At 53.2% G+C, this 25,369-nt stretch overlaps 1 protein-coding gene across 1 annotated transcript in view; it reads right to left on the reverse strand.

Annotated features, from left to right (window-relative positions):
- Positions 1-25,026, reverse strand: part of C16H16orf74 (chromosome 16 C16orf74 homolog) — a 44,015-nt gene extending 18,989 nt beyond the window's left edge. The window contains exons 1-2 of the mRNA XM_003952913.6: positions 24,815-25,026; positions 9,260-9,305 (exon numbers count right to left, since the gene is read on the reverse strand). Of these exons, the coding sequence (XP_003952962.1) occupies positions 9,260-9,287 (28 nt within the window). The 5' untranslated portion in view covers positions 9,288-9,305; positions 24,815-25,026. The remainder of the gene's footprint in view (positions 1-9,259; positions 9,306-24,814) is intronic.
- Between the last annotated feature and the right edge of the window lie 343 nt (positions 25,027-25,369).

The following is a 25,369-nucleotide window of genomic DNA, read 5'->3' on the forward strand; positions in this document are numbered from 1 at the left end:
GTTCTCAATCCACACCTCAGCTTCTATCACCTGCTGGCCCCAGGGACCTCAGCTCCTCCAGCTCAGCCCGGCCTCCATACCTGCCTCCTCGCTGCTCACCAGCTCAGTGCGCTTGGTCCTGACTCAGGGCCTTTGCATTTGCTGTTCCTTCTGCCTGGAACACTGTTCCCTGCATCCACATGGCTGACTCCAGTGTCGGCACCACAGAGAACCCCTCATCCTGCCTCATCCCCTCGACTGCACCCCCTTGCTCAATTCCCTTCACAGCACTCACCACGAAATCCAGCCTGCTGGGTGTGTGTTTGTTCACACACACCATTCCACATTTCCGTCTCTCCCCCATGGACAGGAGCTCTGTGCTGCTCACTGCTGCATCCCGAGGGCTGAGTGCTGCCTGGCATGCAGCAGGTACTCAGTACATGTTTGTGTGGAGTTGCCCAGGACACACTCTCCTCTGGGCTCTGTCCCGCACTGGAAGGGAACCAGCACCATGGAACAGCGACTGTGCGTTGGCTCCTGTTCGCAGCTTGGGTGTGGAGGTCAGCAGAGTAGACAAAGACCCCTGGAACAGGCGGTGGCACTGGCGGGTGAGGACCTCCCCCAGGATCCCCGCAGGCAGGAGCCTGAGCCCATTTTACAGACGGGGACAGGAAAGCTCAGGGAAGTGGGGCGCTTGACCTTGGCTATTTTCTAACTCCTGGTTCAGCGGGGACTGGATTCCACCATGTGATCTCCCTTCAAATGTATGAAATTTCCAGTTTGTTCTGAACACTGCTGAAATGTATTAGTGGAATGAACGTTTTTCTCACCCTCCCATTTCACAGAGCTCCTGTCCCCAGGGATGGAAACTCCATATTCTCTGCCTGGCTCCACCTGGCTGCTACCATCCTCTCCGGCGCTGTGGCCCCTCCAGTTCCTCCACCATGCACGCCAGGCTGCTGCTTGCTTCCCAGCCCGTGCCCATGAGTTTCTGCTACCGGAAACAGCCACCCCTTCCCCGCTCTGTGCCAGGCCAGCTCTTTAGGCTGGGGTGCTTCCTGGGTGATGCCACCCCTAGCCACCCCGGGTAGGCAGGTGCTAGCTTCCATCCAGCACTGAGTTAGCATTAAGGTCATTCCTCACCTCTGTACACTCCCAGTGGCCAGGACCACACTGCCTTGTTCATCCCTGTAGCCCCGGCACCTGGGCCAGCGCCCAGTGCACGGTAGGGACGCAATAAACGTTTGTGGAGGGATCAATCTCTCACGCAATTCTGGCCTGCAGCTGTCCGCCAGCAGAGCCAGGCATTCACACTGTCACGGGGCCATATGGAGGGATTCTGGGTTTTGGGTTGACCAGGGGCTAGACGCAAGCCTCTGAAGGCAAATCGGAAAAATGGGTATCATAACGGCCAACCACCAATCACCCCCAGGCTGAGCCCCCTGAGCGAGGGAGTCACAGCCATGCCTGGCAGCCTGGGGTCCCCACAAAAACGAGGAGTGTCTGAGAAACTGTCACAGCCAAGAGCCTAAGGAGGTGTGACAACTAAATATCATGTGGGATCCTGCGACAGAAAAAATACATGGGGGAAATCGGAATCATGTGGACATTAATTAATAATAACAGATCTGGCCGGGTGCGGCGGCTCACGCCTGTAATCCCAGCACTTTGGCAGGTTGAGGCAGGAGGATAGCTTGAGCCCAGGAGTTCAAGACCAACCTGGGCAACATGGTAAAACTTCCATCTCTACTAAAAATGCAAAAAAATAAGCCGGGTATGGTGCCTCTTGCCTGTAGTCCTAGCTACTTGGGAGGCTGAGGTGGGAGAATGGCTTGATCCCAGGAGGTGGAGGTTGCAGTGAGCTGAGGTTGTGCCACTGCACTCCAGCCTGGGTGACAGAGCCAGGCCCTGTTTCAAAAAAACAAAAAGTGTGGATATTAGTTAATAAGAATGGATCTGGCCGGGTGCGGTGGCTCATGCCTGTAATCCTAGCACCTTGGGAGGTCAAGGCTTGAAGCCAAGAGTTTAAGACTAGCCCGAGCAACAAAGCGAGACCCCTTCTCTACAAAAAAAAAAAAAAAAAAAAAAAAAAAAAAAAAAATTAGCTGGGCATGGTGTTGTACACCTATACTCCAGCTGCTTGGGAGGCTGAGGCAGGAGAACCACTTGAGCCCCAGAGATCAAGGCTGCAGTGAGTTGTGATGGTACCACTGCACTCCAGCCTGAGCAACAGAGGGAGAGTGAGATCCTGTCTCAAAAATATAAATAAATAAGCACAGAAATAAATAAAACACTAATAAATAAATAACAATGGATTTGTATTGATTGGTTTGCTGTAATGAGTGGACCGTGTGAGTGTAAGTTGTTCATAACAGCGGAATCTGGTGTGGGGTGTGTGGGAACTCTCTGTACTATCTTTTCAATTTTTCTGTAAATTAAAACTGTCCTAAAAAATAAAGTCTAATTAAAAAAACAATGACAAACTACCAACCCAGGACAAAGCCTTCGTCTTTTCCACCAAGCCCCAGGCAGCCCCAAGGGACCTTCCCCAGGACAGTTGCTGGGACCAGTCTCATTCCCAGGAGCCTGTATCCATGGTTATGCTGGAGTTAACCCAGGCTGGAGCTGACGCCCACCCCGCCCCCACAGAACCTCACAGATCACAGGGGTCCTCCCAGGTAGCCCTAACGCCCCAGCCAGCCACTCTAGTGGGAAAGCCCATGCCTGCAGTTTAAGTCTTCCTGCGGAGGCCCCCGCACACCTGCAGCCACCTCCATAGCAGGAAGGTGTAACGGCTCCTTGGGTGCCATCTTTAGTGCCTATCTCAGAAAACTCTCGAGACCTGACCCAGGAGATATTCCCAGTCACCACTCCATTTTACAGACACAGAAACTGAGGCCTGGGCATGGGAAGTGACTTGCACAACGTTGCAGTCAGTCAGAGGCAGACCCAGAATATGAACTCGGATCTCTGACCCCAGAGCCACTTTGCCAGTGGTCCTCAAAGTTACACAGCCACTGGAATCCCCCCGGAGGACGTGTTGAAAACACTGAGTTCCTGACTCAGTTGATCCAGTGGGTCCTGAGAATCTGATGGTCTGACTGGTTCCTAAGTGATGCCTATACAGAAGGTCCCGGACCCCACTGAGAACCATGCAGCAGGACCACGCCATTTCCTTGGCTGTGCCGACCTGCTGGAACCTGGAGAGGGTGCACTTAGGGACCAAGGAGACGACTCCCCCTTTCCCCTTCCGTCTGTGAAGCCAACCTCTCTTAACTGGCCATGTGGCCTTGAGCCAGTGAGAGGTCCCCTGTGCCTCAGCCTCCCTGTCTGTAGAGTTCAGCTGTGATGAGGGTGCCATGCCCAGATCCTGTTGATGACAGCACGTGCCAACCCTTATAGGGTGAGGCACAAGGGAGATTTTCTTTGGCCTGTGGGACACTCCCGTGGGTCACAGTCACCACGGCCAGGCCCTTGAGCAGAGGGACTCTGCAGCCCCTCTCCTTTGGACTCGGAAACAAAGGGGTGTTGGCACATCTGTGTTCCTCCTGTGCCACCCTCTCAATATCTACCACCCTTGGGCAGAGTCTTTGTTGCCAGACAGGAGAAGCACATTCCTGCCCCCCACAGGGGAAGCTCAGAGGTGAACTGACTTAATGGGGGCTGAATAGTGTCCCCCAAATTCACATCAACCCAGAACCTCAGAATATGACCTTATTTGGAAATGAGGTCTTTGCCGATGTAATTAGTTAAGGATCTCATGATGAGCTCATCCTGGATTTGGGGGCGGAGGGGCTCTAAATCCAATGCCTGGTGTCCTTACAAGAGGAGGAGAGGGAGGTTGAATGCAGGGCAACATGAAGAGAGGAAGGCCACGTGAAGACAGAGGCAGAGACTGGACCCAGGAGGCCTGAAGCTATCAGAAGCTGGAAGAGGCAGGAAGGTTCCTCCTTTGGAGCTGAGGAGGGAGGGCGGCCCTGCCAGGCCGATTTCAGGACAATGAGAGAATAAAAATTGCTGTTTTAAGCCCCCCAGTGTGTGGTCATTTGTCACAGCAGCCACCGGACAGTCCTGCACGGTAGAGATGGAAGCCAGCCCAGCAGTGGGCAGATCCCATCCCAGCCAGCCAAGTCGGGTGCCATCGACACAAAGCCAGCCCAATAGGGAAGGGGCCTGTGTCTTCCTGGGCAGTTACACAGCCTCGGAGCCCCTGGGGGAGCTGAGGAAGGAGGAGGTGGCGAGGGCTGGGGCTGTGGCTGGTCAGAGCGGGTGAGATGAAGCCTGCAGGGAAGAACGTCATACCCACTGTGACCCTCACACTCTGCTGAGTGGGCTCAGCCCATGCCTCCCGTAACCACGCCTCCTAAGGGAATAAGAACGGGTCTCGGAGCTGCCTCCCTAGAGGAGCCCACGTCTCATTTCTAGTTGGTGTGACTGTAGCTGGTCACTTCCTCTCCTTGGTCCTCAACTTCCCTATCTGTAATGTAAGGCTTTCCAAGATGAGTGCCAAGGTGCCTCCCGGCTCAGAAAGCCTACTTTGGTTCTAGAGGGAGAGATTCCCAGACTGGAGGGGAAGGGAAAGGAGGGCAGCAAACTAAATCCCCCAGACCAGGCAAGTGAACCCCCACATCAGCCGAGGGAACCCCCAGGCCAGCCATTGAACCCCCACATCAGCCAACTGAACCCCCAGACCACACAACTAAACCCCCAGACCAGCCAACTAAACCCCCAAGACCAGCCAAGTAACCCCAGTCCAGCCAACTGAACCCCCAGATTAGCCAATTAACCCCCACACAAGGCAGGTAAACCCTCTCAGACCAGCCAACCAAGCCCCCGAGACCAGCCAAGTAACTCCCAGACCAGACAACTTAAACTCCATAGATCAGCCAACTAACCAACTCCCCCATACGAGACAACCCCCCCAGACCAGACAACAAAATCCCCCAAATCACAAAACTAAATCCCCTAGACAACTGAACCCCCCCAGATCAGTTGACTGAACCTCCCAGACCAGTGAACTGGACCCCACTCATTAAAATGATGTTTGGAGTATACTGAATTAAATAAAACATTTTAAAAGTAATCGTACCTGTTTCTTTGTACCTTATTCATGGGACTGCTAGAAACGTTAAAATCTATTTCTACTGGATGGTGTGGCTCTAGATAGCATGTCCTTGAGCAGAGTCCTGTCTTTATGATTCTTCAAGTCCTCTCCAGAACCCAGCACTCAATAAAACCTGTGGGCTGGATGCAGGATGCCTCAGTTTACCCCAGAGGAAGCTGAGGCCTAGAGAGACAAGGTCACTTGCCCTAAGGCAGGAACCACTGTGTAATTTGTGGGGCTCAGTGGAAAACGAACATGTGAGGCCCATTGTTCAATATGTATTAAGAGCATTAAACTGAGCACGGGGCCCTGTGCAGCTGCAGAGGTCACATGCCCGTGAAGCTGGCCCTGCTCCAAGGCCAAATCGTTAAGGGGCAGAGCTGGGATTTGAACCCAGGGAGGCCTGGAGCTGGGGGCATGGTACAGGAGGGTCACCTGGAAACAGGTGGGTGGGTCTGAGTCCCTGGGCCAGGCTGCGGGGCTAGAGCAGAGGGGCAGAGGGCCTGGGTCCTGGCGGGTCCCTCCTCCTGGTGCCCTGGGCAGCATGTAGTGTTGAGGCCCCAGGGAGTGAGAGTAATCGTATCCAGGGCTGAACGGTGCCCGCTCCAAAAGATACACCTAACTGGAACCAGTGAGTGGGAATCTGACATTGTTGAAAACAGGATCTTTGTGATGTCATTTTTTTTTTTTTTTTGAGATAGGGTCTGGCTCTGTCACCCAGGCTGGAGTGCAGTGGTGTGATCACAGCTCACTGCAGCCTTGACTTCCTGGGCTCAAGGGATCCTCTCACCTCCGCCTCCCAAGTGGCTGGGACTGCAGGCGTGAAATGCCACCATTCCCTGATAATTTTTGTATTTTTTGTAGGGATGGGGTTTTGCAATGTTGCCCAGACTGGTCTTGAACTCCTGGGCTCAAGAGATCCTCCTGCCTCAGTTTCCCAAAGTGTTGGGACTACAGGCACGGGCCACCGTGCAGCCCCGCAGATGTAACTGAGTTAAGGATCTTGGGATGAGATTACCCTGGACGAGGGTGGGTGCTAAAGCAAATGACAGTTGTCCTTAAAAGAGAAGGGAAGACAGAAGAGGAAAGCCATGTGCCACGAGGCAGAGGCTGGAGCTAAGCCCACAAACCAAAGAATGGCTGGTGCCACCAGGAGCTTGGCAGGAAGGAGCCTCCTTAGAGCTTCCAGAAGAAACGAGGCCCTGCTCACACCTGGACGTCACACCTCTGGCCTCCAGAACTGTGAGAATAAATTCCTCTTTTAAGCCACCTAGTTTGGGGTCATCTCTTACGGCAGCCCTAGGACAGTAAGACCCCATGTTACAGAGTTCCTGGCTACTTCAAATGTCGAGTTAAAATGATTCTCTCTGGGCCAGGTGTGGTGGCTCAGGCCTGTAATCCCAGCACTTTGGGAGGCTGAGGCAGGCGGATCACTTGAGGTCAGGAGTTCAAGACCAGCCTGGACAACATGGTGAAACCCCGTCTCTACTTAAAAATACAAAAATTAGCTGGGCGTGGTGGCACACGCCTGTAATCCCAGCTACTCAGGAGGCTGAGGCAGGAGAATTGCTTGAACCCGGGAGGCGGGGGTTGCAGTGAGTCGAGATTGCACCACTGCACTCCGGCCTGGGTGACAGAGCGAGACTCCGTCTCAAAAAAAAAAAAAAAAAAAAAAAAGAGTTCTGGCCCCCTAATCCCCATTCCCCAAGTCACCCCCATGATTGTGTGGGCCTCATCACCTCCAGAGACCCAGGCTGGGTGAGTGGGGGTGGGCAGGGGCCGGCAGCACCAAAGCCAGCCATGAAAAATGGATGGACAAGCCACACTCGGGACAGGCGCTGTTCCAGCACTTAGCACACTTAGCAGCTCTGGGGCCGACAGGAAGGCGGTCCTTTTAAAAGCTCCCAGCCCCATGAGCCCTGATCTGGCTGCCTGTGCTTTCACTCGTGAGGGCCCGGGGGTGGGTGGAGGTGGGAGTGCATTTCCCAGGCACTGTCAGGATCTGCAGAGTCTTGGTCTACCTTCCTGATCAAGTCCCGGCCTTGGGCTGGAAGAAAAGTCGTCCCAGAGATACCTCCAGGGGCCTGGTTTCTCCGTCAAAGATGTCCTGACACAATCGCCAAAAGGTGGAAACAACCCAGTGTCCATCGTTGGAGAAGTGATAAAGAAAATGTAGTCTGTCCACATGGTGGAATATTATTCAGCCGTGAAAAGGAAAGAAGCAGTGATGCATGCTCAATGTGGATGAGCCTAGAAAACACCAAGCTGAGTGATGGAGACCAGACACAAAAGGACAAATGCTGGAAGATTCCACTGACACGAGGTCCCTAGAGCAGATTCTTAGAGACAGGAAGTAGAATGGTGGCTGCCAAGGGCTGGGGAGGGAACAGGGAGTTAGTGTTTAATGGGGACAGAGTTTCAGTTGGAGATGATGAAACCTTCATTCTGAAGATGGGTGGGGTGATGGTTGCACAACACTGTGAACGTGCTTAATGCCACTAACCTTGTACACTTCATGGTTACAACGGTAAGTTTATGTGATATATATTATTTTTTAAAGAAGAAAAGTATCCTCAATGCCTACTTTGTGCCAGGCACTGGGGAACTCATGTCTAAGGGAAGAAAGTCCTCAAGTTTCAAGGGGTTAGGCTTGACCCTCTCAACCACTGTCTGCTGCTGAATTAACCTCAGCCACTCACAGATACTCATTCAACAAACATCTCCCCACTCCTCTGTGGGGTCAGCCTGGAGTCTCAGAGGAAGCCAGGTCCTGGAGGGGACGTGGGCTGTTTGTGTCTGTCCGGCATCCCATCCCGCTTAGTAAACCACACCCCGATTTTCACCAGGGGAACCAATCTCTCCGCAAGCGGTCTTGGAGGAGCTGTCAATCAAGATGCACCTCCCTCCAGGCCGAGGGGGCGGGCCTAAGACCTAAACTGGGCCAATCGGATGCTCTCCTGGAGCGGATTCCTCCCAACCTGGGAATCTGAAGGGTGGTCCATTCATCCCGGCTCCCAGCAGGGGCCTTTTCACGCCTCCTTACTTCACTTTTCCTGTGGGCTCCCCTCGGCTTTCCAGTAAATTCCTTGTTAACCAGTATCCGCTTCTGTAGCTTGCATCTAAAAGCCCTAAGTCTGCCTAAACCCAAAGGATGGGCTACAGAGCCTGGTGAATTTGACGAAGGAAATAGTACAATTAATTAAGAGCTGCCACCGCCAGAGTGTTCCAGGCCCTGCTCTCGTGCTCCTGGTGACCTGAGACGGGTCCGCCATGATCCCCATTTTACTGATAAGGAAACTGAGGCCCTTGATCTAGGTCTCACAGAGGCATTGGTGAGGCCACAACTCACACCATGCAGGCTGATCCCAGGCTTGGCTCAGCTCCCAACCACCTCTCCAGGTGGGTAGGTGGCCTCTGCCTGGAAGGGGCTGCTGGGGTCAGGTAGGTGGCCCCGGGGCAGGCTAGGAGCTCGGCACTCACACCACTGGCCATGGGACACCTGGAGCCAGAGGCGGTCTCAGGCAGCGGGGCCGCAAGTCAGACCAGGGGCCACCCACGTGACTCCCAGGTTTTTGGCTGGGGAGAACAAAGCAACTGTCACCAAGGTAAAGAAGAGGGGCAGCAATGGACTTGGGATGGGAGGTTTCCTGCAACATTGGTCTGAGGTGCCCCAGGGCCATCCACACACAGGACAGAAGTCTGGGCTGCCTTTGCTAACACCCACAACACCCTTCAGTGGTTTTGTGTCCTTCTAGAACTTTCTCCCGCTGGCCTTCTCTCCTACCACCTGGACGCTGGACCTCCTGTCTGGGTGATAACAGGCCCCGGGTGTGTCCTTGGGAAAGCAAACAGCCCAGCATGTGCCTGGCTCCTTCCCAAAGGCCTCCTCCTCCCTCACTCTCCACAGCCTGAGATTAGGCACCCTGAGGGGGAAACTGAGGCCCCAAGGCACTGCCACCTTCCCAGTCACCCACTGCTAGTGAAATGGAAGGCCTGGAGGGGTGCTCAGAGTCAGGACAAGCATTTTTAGAGCACCTGCTGTGTACAGGACTGCTTTAAGGGATGGTGCCCTGCTCCCTCTGCAAGGCAGAGGGCTTCAACTCCCCTCTCTCCTGCCCCCCAACCCAGCACCCCCTCCGCCATGAGAGCTGGTGGGGGCAGAGCTTCAGGCCTTACCTTTCAGGCAGGACATCTTAAGCCCCATGTCGGCACCTCTGCAGGCCTGTGGAGAGAGGAGAGCGCTGAGAGAGGGGAGGGCGCGACTTGTTTGTATTGGCCACGTGCAGCCAGGCCCCCACCCTTGGCCCTGATGAGTGCAAAACAGGAGGTTGTGGTGGAGAGAAACCACCGGCCTCCAGGTCATGCCACCTGCCAACTACATCTGGGCTGGATTTGCTCAAAGATGGAGTCTGTGCTGGTGGAAATAACTTACGGGTGCCTCAAAGTTAAATATACAGGAAGCCAAGGCGGCGTCTGCAGCCCTGGCTCTGTGAGGTCACTTGAACCCAGGAGGTGGAGGCTGCAGTGAACTGATGATGGGAAACCGACACCACCAAGCCTTTCCTTTCAAGAGCCACAGGACGGCCGCAGCTGCAGAGATGTGAAGACCTGCCAGCAGGGCTCGGGGGTGGCCCAGAGGCCCCCATGGCCATGTACCTCCCGTTCTAATGCTGCTTTTTTTTTCCCCCTAATGCAGGTTCTTTGGAGATCTTACAGCCTGAGCTATAGAGGACGTGTGGCACCCCCCCAGCCCACGGGTATTAGAATTGTCCCAACCAGTGTTCTCATGATGTTCCTGCAACATGAGGCATCCCGAGTTCTAAGCAATTGAAAAATAGAAGCAGCAGCCAGTGGTGCGGGGCCTCTGCATGCTCTTGACACTCACCCCTCAGTAACAGCCCCGCAAGGTACTATTACTGTCCCCACTTCACAGACACAAAAATCAGGGCTCAGAGAGGTGGCGGCACCTGCCCAAGGCTACCAGCTTACTAGGGACTGTGGAGCTGAGACTAGAACCCAGGACTGTCCTAATCCCTAGGCTGGAGCCCCACCCCACAGGGGCCTGTAGTGTGCAGAGATCCAGAGGAAGATAAAGCAACAGTCCGTGGCAGGAGCCCCAGGGGATGGGAGGTCAGGCAGGAACAGGTGGGGAGAAGCCAAAGATGGGCGGGACCTGGGGTTTCTGGGGCTGGTTTGGAGTTAAGAGCTTATTCTGAGGACGCCAAGGAGCAAGTCTGCTTTCTAGAGGGGTGTGTGGCTAGTGCCTGTGAGGAGACCCCAGGCCTGGCCCTCATGTGCAGGCTGTTGGTGGATTGGTAGCATCAGCAACCCGGAGGCTGGGGAGCAAGGCAGCAGCTCAGGCCCACCCAGGCGCACAAGGCCCCAGGGATTTCTGTGCCTGCTGAGGTCAGAGATGCTTGCTCTGGGCCAGAAATCGGGGAGGTGAATGTGAAGATGGCAGGCCAGGAAGGGTTTGGAGGAGAAGGAGCTGGAAGTCCAGGTGGAGCTAGTAAGACATGGGTGGGTGATACCACCAAGACATAGACTGGGGCCTTGGGAAGGGAGGGAAAGCGAGAGATACTGATGGGAACAGGCTTGGGCCAGCTGCGTATGAAAGGCAGCCATTCCAACTTACGAGTGTTCTCTGGAGCTTCCCCATTGCACTAGCTGGGCCAGGTCCCAGCTTGGCAACTCCCAGCCATGTGATCACGGATAGTTTATCTCAAGACTTCATTTTCCTCATCTTTAAAATGGGATGAGCTGGCCGGGCACAGTGGCTCACGCCTGTAATCCCAACACTTTGGGAGGCCGAGGTGGGTGGATCAGGAGTTCAAGACCAGCCTGGCCAACATGGTGAAACCCCATCTCTACTAAAAATAAAAAAATGAGCAAGGCATGGTGGTGGGTGCTTGTAATACTGGCTACTCAGGAGGCTGAGGCAGGAGAATCACTTGAACCCATAGGTGGAGGTTGCAGTGAGCTGAGATCGTGCCACTGCACTGCAACCTGGGCGACAGAGTGAGACTTCATCTCGAGAAAAAAAAAAATGTAAAAAGGGGTGAGGCACATAACAGTCTCATTGAGCAGCAGCGAGAAGTGAGTGTGGGGAAGTGATCTGTGCTGGGGACAGAGGAGAAGTCCGAACAATGTCAGCTGCTGCTGTCCCTCATGACAGAGAGGGAGGGAAAGGAGGTCGAGGTTTCCAGCTAGGCCTTTTATCCAGGGCCTTGCTGTTCCCAGAATGGCTCATGGAACAGCAGCACAGGCTTCCCGGGAGCTGTGCATGCAGAGTCTCAGGCCCTGAGCTGGCCCTGCCCACTCAGAACCTGCATCCACACTACAGCCAAGAAGAGCTGGGCACTGCAGCCTCCGCACATCACCCAGGAGCTTTACAAAATACCTTTTCTTCCAGATTAGGTAACTCGCACCTGTCATCCCAGCACTTCGGGAGGCTGAGGCATGAGGATCACTTGGGGCCAAGAGTACAAGACTAACTTGGGCAACATAAGAAGACCCTGTCTCTATAAAACAAGCTTACACCTGGGCGCGGTGGCTCACGTCTGTAATCTCAGCACTTTGGGAGGCCGAGGTGGGCAGATCACCTGAGGTCAGGAGTTCGAGAGCAGCCTGGCCAACATGGTGAAACCCCATCGCTAATAAAAATACAAAAAATTAGCTGGGTGTGGTGGTGGGTGCCTGTAATCCCAGCTACTCAGGAGTCTTGGGCATGAGAATCTCTTGAACCTGGGAGATGGAGGTTGCAGTGAACCAAGATCATGCCACTGCACTCCAGCTTGGGCAATAAGAGCGAAACTCCATCTCAAAAACAAAAAACAAAGAACAAGCTTGTACAACCCGCAGCCCTCCAGCTGCCTGCAGCCCAGGGTGGCTTTGAATGTGGCCTAACGCAAATTCGTAAACTTTCTTAAAACATTATGAATTTTTTTTGTGATTTTTTTTTTTTTTTTTAGCTCATCAGCTGTCGTTAGTGTATTTTATCCGTGGTCCAAGACAATTCTTCTTCCAGTGTGGCCCAGGGAAGCCAAAAGATTGGACACCCTGGCTATAAAACATTTTTAAAAAATTAGTCAAGTGTGGTGGCCTGTGCCTGTAGTCCCAGCTACTCAGGAGGCTGAGGTGGGAGGATCACTTGAGCCCAGGAGGTTGAGACTGCAGTGAACCTTGATCGTGCCACTTCACGCCAGCCTGGGTGACAGCAAGAGCCTGTCTCTTAAAAACAAAATGCTGCTTGCTGCCTGAGTCCCACCCCCAGAGATTCTGGGTCAATTGGTCTGGTGTGTGGCTGGCATTGGGATTTTTTTTTTTTTTTTTTGAGACAGAGCCTCACTCTGTTGCCCAGGCTGGAGTGCAGTGGCGTGACCTTGGCTCACCACAACCTCCACTTCCCAGGTTCAAGTGATTCTCCTGTCTCAGCCTCCCGAGTAGCTGGGACTACAGGCGTGCACCATGACACCCAGCTAATTTTTTTTTTTTTTCATTTTTAGTAGAAATGGGGTTTTGTCATGTTGGCCAGGCTGGTCTCGAACTCCTGACCTCAAGTGATCCACCCACCTCGGCCTCCCAAAGTGCTGGGATTTGAGGTGTGCGCCACCGCGCTGGGCCTGGCACTGGGATTTTTAAAAGCTCCCTGCAGGACTCTCACATGCAGGAGAGAGAATCCTTCCCTATGGGAGGAGTGAGGGGTAGCGGAGGAGTGGGGCTGGGGCTGAGGGACGGAGGGCCCAGGCCTGTGGGAGCGACAGGCACATTTCCTGGCACTCACCATGGGCCCGGCACTGTTCAGAGCCCTTTATGTGTATTCATGGTTAGTGAATCCTCACTATAACCCCATGAAGTTGGGACCGTTCCTGTCCCCATCTCACAGGAAACAGGCACAGAGAAATTAGTTAACTTGCCTAAGGTCATCTGGGTAGCAAGTGACAGAGCAGGGATTTGAAGCCAGAACTTTGGACTCTGGAGCCCACGCTTTTAGTGACCAGGCAGACCTGGGAAGTCTTGGAGTCCCCAGGGGACAGAGCTTCCAGGAACAGGGGAGGGCGGAGCAGACCTCATCTCCATCCCCCATCAATTGTGCCCATGCTGGCTCTCCTGCCGCCAGCCTTGCCAAGGGGTCCTGCAGCCCTGACGTCAGGATCAACCACAAATAAGCCAGAGGGAAAGCTGCACAGAGCCCCAGGGCCTCTGCTGGCCAGGCTTCCCAAACCTCCCTGGACTGTGGCTGCTGGTAAGCCAGACTCGACATCCCAACCAAGCGCAGACCGGCCCTGCACAAAGTACTCAGATTTTATCATCTATTCCCTTTTATCCTGTCTTTGTTCAGCATTGATCACAGCCCACCCGGTGGATTTTGACATGTCTCAACCCAGGGTTTGAAAACCAGTGATCTGTACGGAAGTTCTCACAGAAAGAATGATGTCTGGAATTTGCTGTAAAATACTCCAGTAAAACAACAACAACAAAATGCTGTGGGGCACAGGGAGGCGTCACCATGAGAGCAGCGGGATGCTGTTTACTGTTGAGACTGGGAGATAGGAGAGCATGACATACTGGTGTGTTTGTTTGAAAAGTAATGACCAGCCTGGGCAACATGGCGAAACCCCATCTCTACAAAAAAATACAAAATTTAACCAGTCATGGTGGTGCATGCCTGTAATCCCAGCTACTCAGGAGGCTGAGGTAGGAAGATCGCTTGAGCCTCCTTGAAGTGGAGGCTACAGTGAGCCGTGATGGTGTCACTGCACTATCTAGGAGACAGAGCAAGACCCTGTCTCAAAAAAAGAAAAGAAGTAATAAAGCGGTCAGAAGAGAAACAACTGTATTTTAGGTGACAGTCTGGGGTCAATATTAAGTTTTCTGATTCTGATTATTGTACTGTGTTCTGTAAGAAATGGTCCTTGCTCGGCCGGGCGCAGTGGCTCACGCCTGTAATCCCAGCACTTAGGGAGGCCGAGGCGGGTGGATCGCCTGAGGTCAGGAGTTCGAGACCAGCCTGGCCAACATGGTGAAACCCTGTCTCTACTAAAAATACAAAAATTAGCCAGGCGTGGTGGCAGGCACCAGTAATCCCAGCTACTCGGGAGGCTGAGGCAGGAGAATCGCTTGAACCCAGGAGGCAGAGGTTGCAGGGAGCCGAGATCACGCCATTGCACCATAGGCTGGGCGACAAGAACGAGACTTTGTGTCAAAAAAAAAAAAAAAAAAAAGAAATGGTCCTTGCTCTTAGAAAATATAGACTGATGGCCAGGCATGGTGGCTCACACCTTGTAATCCTAGCACTCTGGGAGGCTGAGGTGGGCAGATCACCTGAGGTCAGGAGTTCGAGACCAGCCTGGCCAACATGGTGAAACCCCATCTCTCTACTAAAAATACAAAAAATTATCCAGGTGTGGCCGGGCACGGTGGCTCACGCCTGTAATCCCAGCACTTTGGGAGGCTGACGTGGGCGGATCACGAGGTCAGGAGATCGAGACCATCCTAGCTAACACGGTGAAACCCCGTCTCTACTAAAAATACAAAAAATTAGCCAGGCGTGGTGGCGGGCCCAGCTACTAGAGAGGCTGAGGCAGAAGAATGGCGTGAACCCGGGAGGCGGAGCTTGCAGGGAGCCGAGATCGTGCCACTGCACTCCAGCCTGGGGCACAGAGCAAGACTCTGTTTCAAAAAAAAAAAAAAAAAAAAAAATTATCCGGGCGTGGTGGTGGGCATCTGTAATGCCAGCTACCTGGGAGACGGAGGTTTCAGTGAGCTGAGATTGTGTCACTACACTCCAGCCTGGGCAAGAGAGTGAGACCCTCAAAAAAAAAAAAAAAAAAAAGAAAGAAAATATACACTGACGTGTCTGGGCTCAAGAGTCATCATTTCCGTAACTTAACTCTCAAATTGTTCAGCAGGAACATAATGATACGCATGAATACGTGCAGGGACAGATGAGGACACGCGTGTAGGTAAATGTTCATTTCTGGCGAAGGATATTTGCAGGGCCTCTTCATATTCTCACAACTCTTCTTTAACTTTTAAACTGCTTCAAGAAAAAGGCTTAAAAAGGAAAGAAAGGCAACATCCAGAAGAGACAGGGCAGCTCATTGAGAGCCTGCACAATGCCTGGGCTCCCCACCATGGTCTCCCAGGGCAGGATGCGGGCGGCAGCATGTGCGTCAGATCCCGTTTTCCTGCTAGCAGCTTCTACGATTTGGTGGAGATGCGTTCCTGGGGCCAGGCTCCGGCCGAGCAAAGGATCTGTATTATGCCGTGCCAGGCAGCACCACCTCCCAGAAGAGGTGTCTGGAACTGACAGGTTTTCTCTGAACAGCTGTCTTGCAATTTGAAAGACCCCTACCTCAAAACACACAGGGGAAGGAAGGAAGGCAGAGAGGGAAGGAGGGAAGAAGCAAACCAGAGGATGGGAGACCAGGAGCAGCTCCAGCCGGGATTCAGGTGACACTGGGGGCAGGATGCAGTGAGGGTCGGCAGGTGCAACATCGAGGGTGGTCACGTCCACATATGGCAATTTGATGTGGGGTGTGTGGAACTCCCACACGGAAAGTTTTCACACGATCTCCCCCAGTGTCCCTGAACTTGCCCTCATTGTCATCCTGCTTCTGCCTCCAAGGACAGCACAAAGGCGGTAGGCACAGGACTGGCTGAGGGGACAAGAAAGAATTGGGAGTCTAGAGGAGATGTGCCACCTCAAGCAGGTCATTTCCCGAGTCTGAGGTGCTGGGGCTCGGTCCCCCAGGCTCTGTGTCCTCCTCTGCCAAACAGGCATTGAGCCACCAGCCTCCAGGACAGGGCCTGGGACAGAGTTGTCACCATCATCTTCATCATCATCATTGTTCTCATCATTCTTATTGATATAGTTTGGATATTTGTCCCTTCCAAACCTCATGTTGAAATTTGATTCGGAGCATTGGGCCTGATGGGAGGTGTCTGGGTCATGGGGTAATCTCTCATGAACAGCTTGCTTGGTGCCGTCCTCACAGTAATGGATGAGTTCGCTCCCTAGTGGTTCCTGCAAGAGCTGGCTGTTAAAAAGAAGCCTGGTGGCTGGGCGTGGTGGCTCACGCCTGTAATCCCAGCACTGTGGGAGGCTGAGGTGGGTGGATCACTTGAGGTCAGGAGTTTGAGACCAGCCTGGCCAACATGGCAAAACCCCGTCTCTACTAAAAATACAAAAATTAGCTGGCTATGATGGTGCATGCCTGTAATCCCAGTTACTCAGGAGGCTGAGGAATGAGAATCGCTTGAACCTGGGAGCCAGAAGTTGTCGTGAGCCGAGATCATGCCACTGCACTCCATCCTGGTTGACAGAGCGAGACTCCATCTCAGAAAAAATAAAAGAGCCTGGCACCTTCCCTGCTTCCCATTTGCTGCCACCCTCTTGCCACACAATCTCTGTGGCTCCCCTTCACCTTCCACCTTGAGTGGAAGCAGCCTGAGGCCCTCACCATCCTGGCGCCATGTTTCTTGTCCAGCATGCAGAACTGTGAGCTAAATGAAACTTTTTTTTTGGAGACACAGTTTCACTCTTTTTGCCCAGGCTAGACTGCAATGGTGCGATCTCGGCTCACTGCAACCTCCGCCTCCTGGGTTCAAGTGATTCTCCTGACTTAGCCTCCCGAGTAGCTGGGATTACAGGCATGCGCCACCACACCCGGCTAATTTTGTATTTTTAGTAGAGATGGGGTTTCTCCATGTTAATCAGGCTAGTCTTGAACTCCCGACCTCAGGTGATCCGCCTGCCTCAGCCTCCCAAAGTGCTGGGATTACAGGCGTGAGCCACGGTGCCCGGCATGAACCTCTTTTCTTTATAAATTATCCAGCCTTAGGTATTCCTTTGCAGCAACACAAATGGACTAAGACAGGTGTCACCTCACTACTGTTGTCATCCTTGTCACTGTCATCATTGTTGCTGCCACCTTTACCATCATCATCCTCATCATCATCATCAGTGTGATTGCCACTAGGTACCACCAGGGCACCCCCACTACGTGGCCCCAATTCCACAGTGTGGCCTGTTGTGTTGGGGGTGAATTTATGTGGGAGTGTGGAGAGCCCTGTCCACTCCCTTTGAGATCTGGGGCCAGCCCCCTTCAGAGACCACAGATGCTTACATGCGAGAGGCCCCTTACATGAGCTGAAATGTCTGACAAGGAGGAGTTACAGCTTTGATTCTACATCTGTCTGAATAGAAGCCATACAGTTGTCTAAACATGGGGAAGAGCCACTGTTACCTTAAACTTTATCATCATCGTCATGACAATATCAGCTGATAGATATCCAGCTGTTTTCAATGTGCCAAATTGTGGGCCAAGTTTGCTATAAAAACGATGCCACTGAACCCTAACAATGCCCTAAGAGATAAACATTATCATCATCCTGTTTTATAAATGAGGAGCTGGGGCTCTCAGCTATCCAGCGACTCCCAGCACCCAGGGCTAGCAAGCTACAGCTCTGGGCTGCCAGACACTAAAGCCAAGCCCACATCACTGCACTGGGTTGCAGTGTTCTATTCCACACGCCAGAATTCTAGATTGTTTGAGTTTGTTACAAACACATGTATCTTTGTAACTAGAAAATAAAGATTTAAGGCCGGACGCAGTGGCTCAAGCCTGTAATCCCAGCACTTTGGGAGGCTGAGGCGGGCAGATCACCTGAGGTCAGGAGTTCGAGACCAGCCTGGCCAACACGGAGCAACCCTGTCTCTACTAAAAATACAAAATTGGGCTGGGCGCGGTGGCTCACACCTGTAATCCCGGCACTTTGGGAGGCCGAGGCAGGCGGATCACGAGGTCAGGAGATCGAGACAATCCTGGCTAACACGGTGAAACCCCGTCTCTACTAAAAATACAAAAAAATTAGCCGGGCGTGGTGGTGGGCGCCTGTAGTCCCAGCTACTCGGGAGGCTGAGGCAGGAGAATGGTGAGAACCCAGGAGGCGGAGCTTGCAATGAGTCGAGATTGTGCCACTGCACACCAGGCTGAGCGACAGAGCGAGACTCCGTCTCAAAAGAAAAAAAAAATACAAAATTAGCCGGGTGTGGTGGTGCATGCCTATAATCCCAGCTACTCAGGAGGCTGAGGAAGGAGAATTGCTTGAACCTCGGAGGCGGAGGTAGCGGTGAGCCCAGATTGCACCATTGCACTCCAGCCTGGGCAACAAGAGCAAAACTCCGTCTCAAAAAAAAAAAAAAAAAAAAAAAAAAAGAAAAGAAAAAGAAAATAAAGATTTAATGGGAGAAAAAAAGATTTAAGGCAAGGATACCCTTAGCTTGGCATGATGGTATGGGAGCAGTTGGGCCCAAAAGAACTGCTAGTTTAGGTATAAATGTTCTATCTTTTTCACACATTTGCAGGGGTGTGAAAAACTTCCGTTTCATATTGAATTGGGCTCTGTTTATGTTCCCGTTGAAATATCAGATTGTTAATTATTTGCACAACAGCTTGAAGAAGAACAGCTTCTTTCTTGCACCCAGGCATAAAAATCTCCCTGTCAGCAGCCAGGTGCGGTGGCTCATGCCTGAAATCCCAGTACTTTGGGAGGCCAAGGCGGGCGGATCACGAGGTCAGAAGATCGAGACCATCCTGGCTAACACGGTGAAACCCTGTCTCTACTAAAAATACAAAAAATTAGTCAGGCATGGTGGTGGGCGCCTGTAGTCTCAGCTACTTGGGAGGCTGAGGCAGGAGAATGGTGTGAACCCACGAGGCAGAGCTTGCAGTGAGCCGAGATCGCGCCACTGCACTCCAGCCTGGGCAACAGAGCAAGCAAGACTCCATCTCAAAAAAAAAAAAAAAAAAAAATCTCTCCGTCAGCCGGGTGAGGTGGTTTACGCCTGTAATACCATCACTTTGGGAGGCTGAGGTGGGCGGATCACCTGAGGTTGGGAGTTCAAGACCAGCCTGACCAACATGCAGAAAGCCCATCTCTACTAAAAATACAAAATTAGCCAGGCATGGTGGTGCACGCCTGTAATCCCAGCTACTCGGGAGGCTGAGGCAGGAGAATCGCTTGAACCTGGGAGTTGCAGGTTGTGGTGAGCTGAGATTCCACCATTGCACTCCAGCCTGGGCAACAAGATGAAACTCTGTCTCACAAAAAAAAAAAAAAAAAAAAAAATCTTCCTGTCGCCAAATGGTCACGGATTCTCTATGGTGACAAGGATAGGCAATGGGCAATTATAAAAACCGACTTCCTCGGCAGAGGTCCACTCCCTCCTGAGGGGTGGCAAGACAGACAGACATTAGATGTCATGCATGCCACACAGCTTCTCTAAGGCCAAGAGCATCTCCAGGGACAGGTCCCACTTCCATGTTGGCTGTGTTTGTTTTTGCAACAGCCTTGAAGGCAGGTGCCACAAATTACCAGCTCACAACATGACTGCTTGTCAGCTTGCCCTCTACAGATTTTCAGTGCAAACAGAAAAGCAAAATGATGTGTTCTTTCATAAAGTCAAAAGCAACCAAGGCATAGCACTGACTATGAGGGACAGAAACTCCCGCTGGCTGGAGGGACCCTGCTCACTGCCTACCAGAGACAGAATCTCCCGCTGGCTGGAGGGACCCTGCTTTTCAAAGCGGGCTCCAACGTTTGCCGATTCCCTTCAGTTACCACTTCTATGGATCACAGAAGTTCAGCTCTAGGCTATGAGATAAACCCATCCTGGAGAGCCTCATACAAATCTAGAGCTGGAAGTGGTCAGAGAGAGATGGCCAGGTAAAATACAGGATGCCCAGTTATTGCATGGGACACACTCATAAAAACTATTCATTGTTTATCTGCAGTTAAACTTAGCTGGGGCTGGGCGCGGTGGCTCATTCCTGTCATCCCAGCAATTTGGGAGGATGAGGCGGCGGGCAGATCACTTGAGGCTGGGCGTTCAAGACCAGCCTGGCCAACATGGTGAAACCCCGTCTCTACTAAAAATACAAAAATTAACCGGGCGTGGCAGAGGGCGCCTGTAATCCCAGCTACTAGGGAGGCCGAGGCAGGAGAATTGCTTGAACTTGGGAGACAGAGGCTGCAGCTAGTGGAGATCGCGCCACTGCACTCAAGCCTGGGCGGCAGGGTGAGACTCGCCTCAAACAAACAAAAACAACAACAAAAACTTAGCTGGATAACTTAGTTATCCTTGTGTTTATTTGCTGAATCTGACCACCCTATTCAAGGTCATCTGATTTCTAACGTCTGGCTGTCCCAGATGGGGACCTGGAGAACCAGACAGGGAAAGTGAATGAACTGGTTCCTGCAGACCCACCTCCCAGATGAAATCAGAGTAACCCCATGGAGGTCCTGAGTCACGGTGGCACCTTGCCCTGCTTGCCTAATAAAGACCTCCTGGGAGGAGGACCCAGAAGAGGGCAGGGCTGAAGAAGAGTCACAGCTGAAGAATGTGACTGTCTGCCAGGTGAGTGGGCTCCAATCCCAGTGGGGCAGGCTGGGTAAGCCCCTTCAGCTCTCTGGGCCTGGTCATGCTGCAAGCAGGGAAGAGAGTGCGGGCAAGCGGGGCTCCCAGCAGGCTCACGACACACATGGTGCTTTTCTTCCTTCTTTAGGAAAGCCACTTTCTTTCTGCAGCAGGATTAGAATTCCTGCAACTCCAGCCAAAGGAACTGGGTTGGGAAGCGATACTGCAAGCATTCATGTGCTTCCATCCTGGTCCACAGAGCGCAAAAGGGAGGGCTGCCTTCAGCTTAGCCATGGTCCTGTGGGGACAGTGAGTCCCGCTCTGAGTGGCCAGGACCTCCACCTGGCCCACAGGAAGCCTTCACCAGCAGGAAGTGAAACAGGATGGGGTGGAGGCAGGAGGCCCACCGAAATCCCCACCTGCTTGGCCTCCCACGGATGAGCCACGTGACTCACAGCAAAATACTTGCCCACTGCCGCCTCTGGGCCACCGTGAAATAATAGAGCTGAACACCTTTAGGATTTGAGCACCTTTCTGTACATTATACATCAATACAAACATTTATCAAAAAATAAGAGGGCTTTGAGACCAGCCAGAGCAATATGGTGAAATCCTGTCTCCACAAAAAAATACAAAAATTAGCTGGGTATGGTGGCACACACCTGTGGTCCCAACTACTTGGGGGGCTGAGTTGGGAGGATCACCTGAGCCCAGGAGGTTGAGGCTGCAGTGAGCCATGATCATGCCACTGCACTCCAGCCTGGGCAACAGAGAGACCCCATCTCAAAATAAATAAAAGGGGTCTGCTCTTCGAAGTCAGGTTAACGGCTACCCATAGGGAAACCATGGCTGGGAGGAGCATGAAGGGATTTCTGGGGGTGTCCTGGGGGGCTGAAGGTCTCTTTCTTGACCTGGTGCACACTTTTGATGTACATTTATTACAATGGGCATATCATCTTGCCCACAAAAAGTATCAAACTGTAAAATATTTGAAGAGATTTATTCTGAGTCAAATGTGAGTGACCAATGGCCTCAGGAGACCCAGAGAATATGTGCCCAAGGTAGTTGGTCTACAACTTGGTTTTATACATTAGGAAGACACAAGGTATCAGTCAGAGCATGTAAGATATACATTGGTTCCAGCTGGGCGCAAGGACTCATGCCTGTAATCCCAGCACTGTGGGAGGCTCAGGCAGGTAGATCACAAGGTCAGCAGTTCAAGACCAGCCTGGCCAACTTGGTGAAACCCCATCTCTACTAAAAATACAAAAAAATTAGCCAGGTGTGGCGCAGATGCCTGTAATCCCAGCTACTCAGGAGGATGAGGTAGAGAATTGCTTGAACCCGGGAGGTAGAGGTTGCAGTGAGCTGGTATTGCACCACTGCACTCCAGCCTGGGTGACAGAGCGAGACTCTGTCTCAAAAAAAAAAAAAATATATATATATATATATATATATGTGTGTGTGTGTGTGTATATATATGTGTGTGTGTGTGTATATATATATGTGTATATATATATATATACACACATACATACATTGGTTTCATCTGGAAAGGTGGGACAACTGAAGGGGGAAGTAGGTGGGATGGGGAGACATGGCTTTTGGGTCATAGGAGGATTCAAAGATTTTCTGATTGGCAAATGGTTGAGAGAGTTATTATCTGGGCTGGGGGCAGTGGCTCACGCCTGTAATTCCAGCAATTTGGGAGGCTGAGGTGAGCGGATCACGAGGTCAGGAGTTTGAGGCCAGCCTGACCAACAGGGTGAAACCCCATCTCTACTAAAAATACAAAAATTAGCCGGGCATGGTGGCACGCACCTGTAATCCCAGCTACTCAGGAGGCTGAGGCAGGAGAATCACTTGAGCCTGGGAGGCGAAGGTTGCAGTGAGCCGAGATCATGCCACTGCACTCCAGCCTGGGCGACAGAGCAAGACTGTCTCAACAAAAAACAACAAAAAAACCCAAAAGAGTTATTATCTAAAGACCTGGAATCAATAGAAAGGAATGTCTGGGTTATGATAAGGGGTTTGGCTTGAGAGAGAACAGATTGTACATGTTTCTTATCAGACTTAAAGGGACTGTCCTATTAGTCTGAAGGTCTGCACTGATGTTAATGCTGGTCAGCGGGGTCTGAATTTCAAAAGGCAAGAGAGTATAATGAGGCATGTCTGACCCCACTTCTCATCATGGCCTGAACCAGCTTTTCAGGTTAACTCTGGAATGCCCTTAGCCAAGGGGAGTGGTCCATTCAGATGATTGGGAGGCTTTGATTTTTTTTTTTTTTTTTTTGGTTTACAATCTCTTACTAATCTTTTTTTTTTTTTTTTTTTTAGAGAAAGGAGTCTCACTATGTTGCTCAGTTTGGTCTCAAACTCCTGGCCTCAGGTGATGCTCGTGCCTCACCCTCCCAAAGCACTGGGATCACAGGTGTGAGCCACTGTGCCTGGGCCCCATCATCACTTACTAATCTTTTTAATGATGGGGGATTACACTTAGCAGGCCCAGAGGCCTAGCCTGGCTTCCACTGCAGGTAAGAGCAATTCAGTACCACGGCTCAGGGTTCCAGGCCTGGCCTTGCCATTTTCCAGCCATGTAACCTTGTGTCAGTGACTTTGCCTTTACAAGCTTCTGTTTCCTCATTTTTATTTTTTAATTTTTATTTATTTATTTATTTATTTTAAGAGACAGGGTCTCCCTCTGTTGCCCAGGCTGGAATGCAGTGGTGTGATCATAGCTCACTGTAGCCTCAACTTCTTGGGCTCAAGGAAACCTCCCGTCTCAGCCTCCTAAGTAGCTGGGACTACAGGTATGCACCACACCCAGCTAATTAAAAAATTTTTAGTAGCTGGGGGGACTCACTGTGTTGCCCAGGCTGGTCTCGAACTCCTGGCCTCAAGCACTCCTCCAGCTTTGGCATCCCAAAGTATTGCAACTACAGGCGTGAGCCACTGTGCCTGGCCCTGTTTCCTCATCTTTAAAATGGGGCTGACAGTATTTGATTGGAGAGTTGGTCAGGGGATTAAAACAGAAAACGCAGGGTCTGGTGCACGAGGAGTGCTCCGTAAGCATGAACTATCACTGCGCTCTTCTTCAGTGTCCACTGACGGGACGCTCCCATTTCAAGTCTCCAGAGGTAACCTGCACCTTGAGCTGGGAAAATACACTCTACGTGGGTCTGGGGTGCACCCCACCGGCATGGGAAGGCGCTTCCAGGGAGACGAGATTAGGTGGTGAGCTTTCAGCCTCCTTGGGGCTGGTGAGGGATTAAGTGTTTCCATAAATACACGGCCTCCTCCCATCCACAGGACCGGGTCCCCAGCGGTGGGGGCGCAGAACCCAAGGAGGGCGTGGCCCGCACAGGTGAGGGTGCTTTTTGGAGTTAACCCAGCCCAGGACAGGGGCCTCCCCACAGCGTCGGATGGGTGGGGTCTAGGCAGGAAACGCCAGAGCCTGTGACTCAGGGTATGCCTCTCAGAGCCTCAGTTTCCTAACCTGTACATTGAGGCGTTCGTTCCCCGAGAACTGCACTACCTCAGAAGTGCCTTTGCCTCGCAGCCTTCCCTTCCTCCCTCTTCCTCCGGGCTCCAAAGCCTGTCGAGCCTGCACACATTTTCCCTTGATTCCATCTGGGCCCCGCAGCCAGAGGCGGTCTGAGAGAAGTCCCAGCCGCCCTCCGACCCCGCCCTCCGCCTATCCCTGGGGGGAGCTGCGGGTGCCCCTTTTTACTGAGGCCTCCCCTAGTTCCGCTCGAGCGCAGCCAGCCAGGAGAAGGAGCGCGTGCGTCCACACGGGTCGCCCTTTGCGGTTGCAAACCTGCTTTGATGCCCTGGGAGCGTAGGGGGGCCCCTAAGTGAGGCAGTTCATAAATAATAGATTTGGAAATACTCGATAGAGGGGAAATGGTTCCTCGGGAGGCCTCCTGCCCCCGCCCCCCGCCGGGCTGCCTTCCAGCTCTCAGGAATGGCGTTCTGGTCCATTCCCAAGGAACTCGTGACGGCGCGGGGTGGCCTGTGGTGAGTGGGGGGCCAGAGGCTTCCGCGCGGGGACACACCCCCACCGCCGTGCAAGTTGCAGCGCGGCCAGAGCCGGGCCAAGTTTCCCAAAGCCCGTGTCTCCGCAGCAAAGTCTGCAAGAAGTTGGGGGGACGCCCGGGCCCGCGTGGGTCCCCCACTGACCCCCGGGCCGCGCCCCTGCAGCGGCTAGAGCTTGCGAGGCGTGGACGCCGCCCGGCCGGGGCCGTGTTGCTCGGGGAAGGCGGGCGTCCCGGGGAAGGGGCGGCGGGCACGAGGCGCGGGGCACTCACCGCTTCCTTCTTGGTGGGCTCACTGCGGAGCCGCGCCCGAGGCGCGCGAGGCCCGCCCGGGCGCTGGTGGTGGTGGCGGCGGCGGTCGGGCTCGGGGGGCCGCGGCGACGAGCCTGCAAGAGAGAGCAGCGGGGGTCATGGCCCGGCCGGCGCTCGGGCAGCCGCGCGCCTCCCGCGGTCCCGCCCCGCTCCTAGAGGGCGGCGCTGACGGCAGCCGCCGGGCCGCGGGCGCCAGGATTGCACGGGCCAGGCGCGGGGCGGAGCGGGCCCGCCCGTCGCCTCCTTGGGGAGCGTGCCAGGACCCGCCCGGCGCCCTCGGCGGCGGTCCCGACCCCTCGCTGCTTGCCTGTTTCCTCCCTCCAGGCCCTGGGCAGTCCCGGGGAAAGTTTGGGCCGCGGCCCGTATGGCTCCCCACCGTGCGCCCCTCTCCGGAGCTGGGTGCCGGGCTCCCTGAGGCCCTGCACCCCAGCCCTGGGTGTTGAAAAAGGGCACCAGGGTTCCTCCCATACTGGGGGGCCCGGGTTCAGTGGACCTCGCCGCCCGGAAGCGAAGAGG

This window comes from Pan troglodytes, chromosome 18 (genome assembly GCF_028858775.2).
Source record: "Pan troglodytes isolate AG18354 chromosome 18, NHGRI_mPanTro3-v2.0_pri, whole genome shotgun sequence".
Taxonomy (NCBI): domain Eukaryota; kingdom Metazoa; phylum Chordata; class Mammalia; order Primates; family Hominidae; genus Pan; species Pan troglodytes.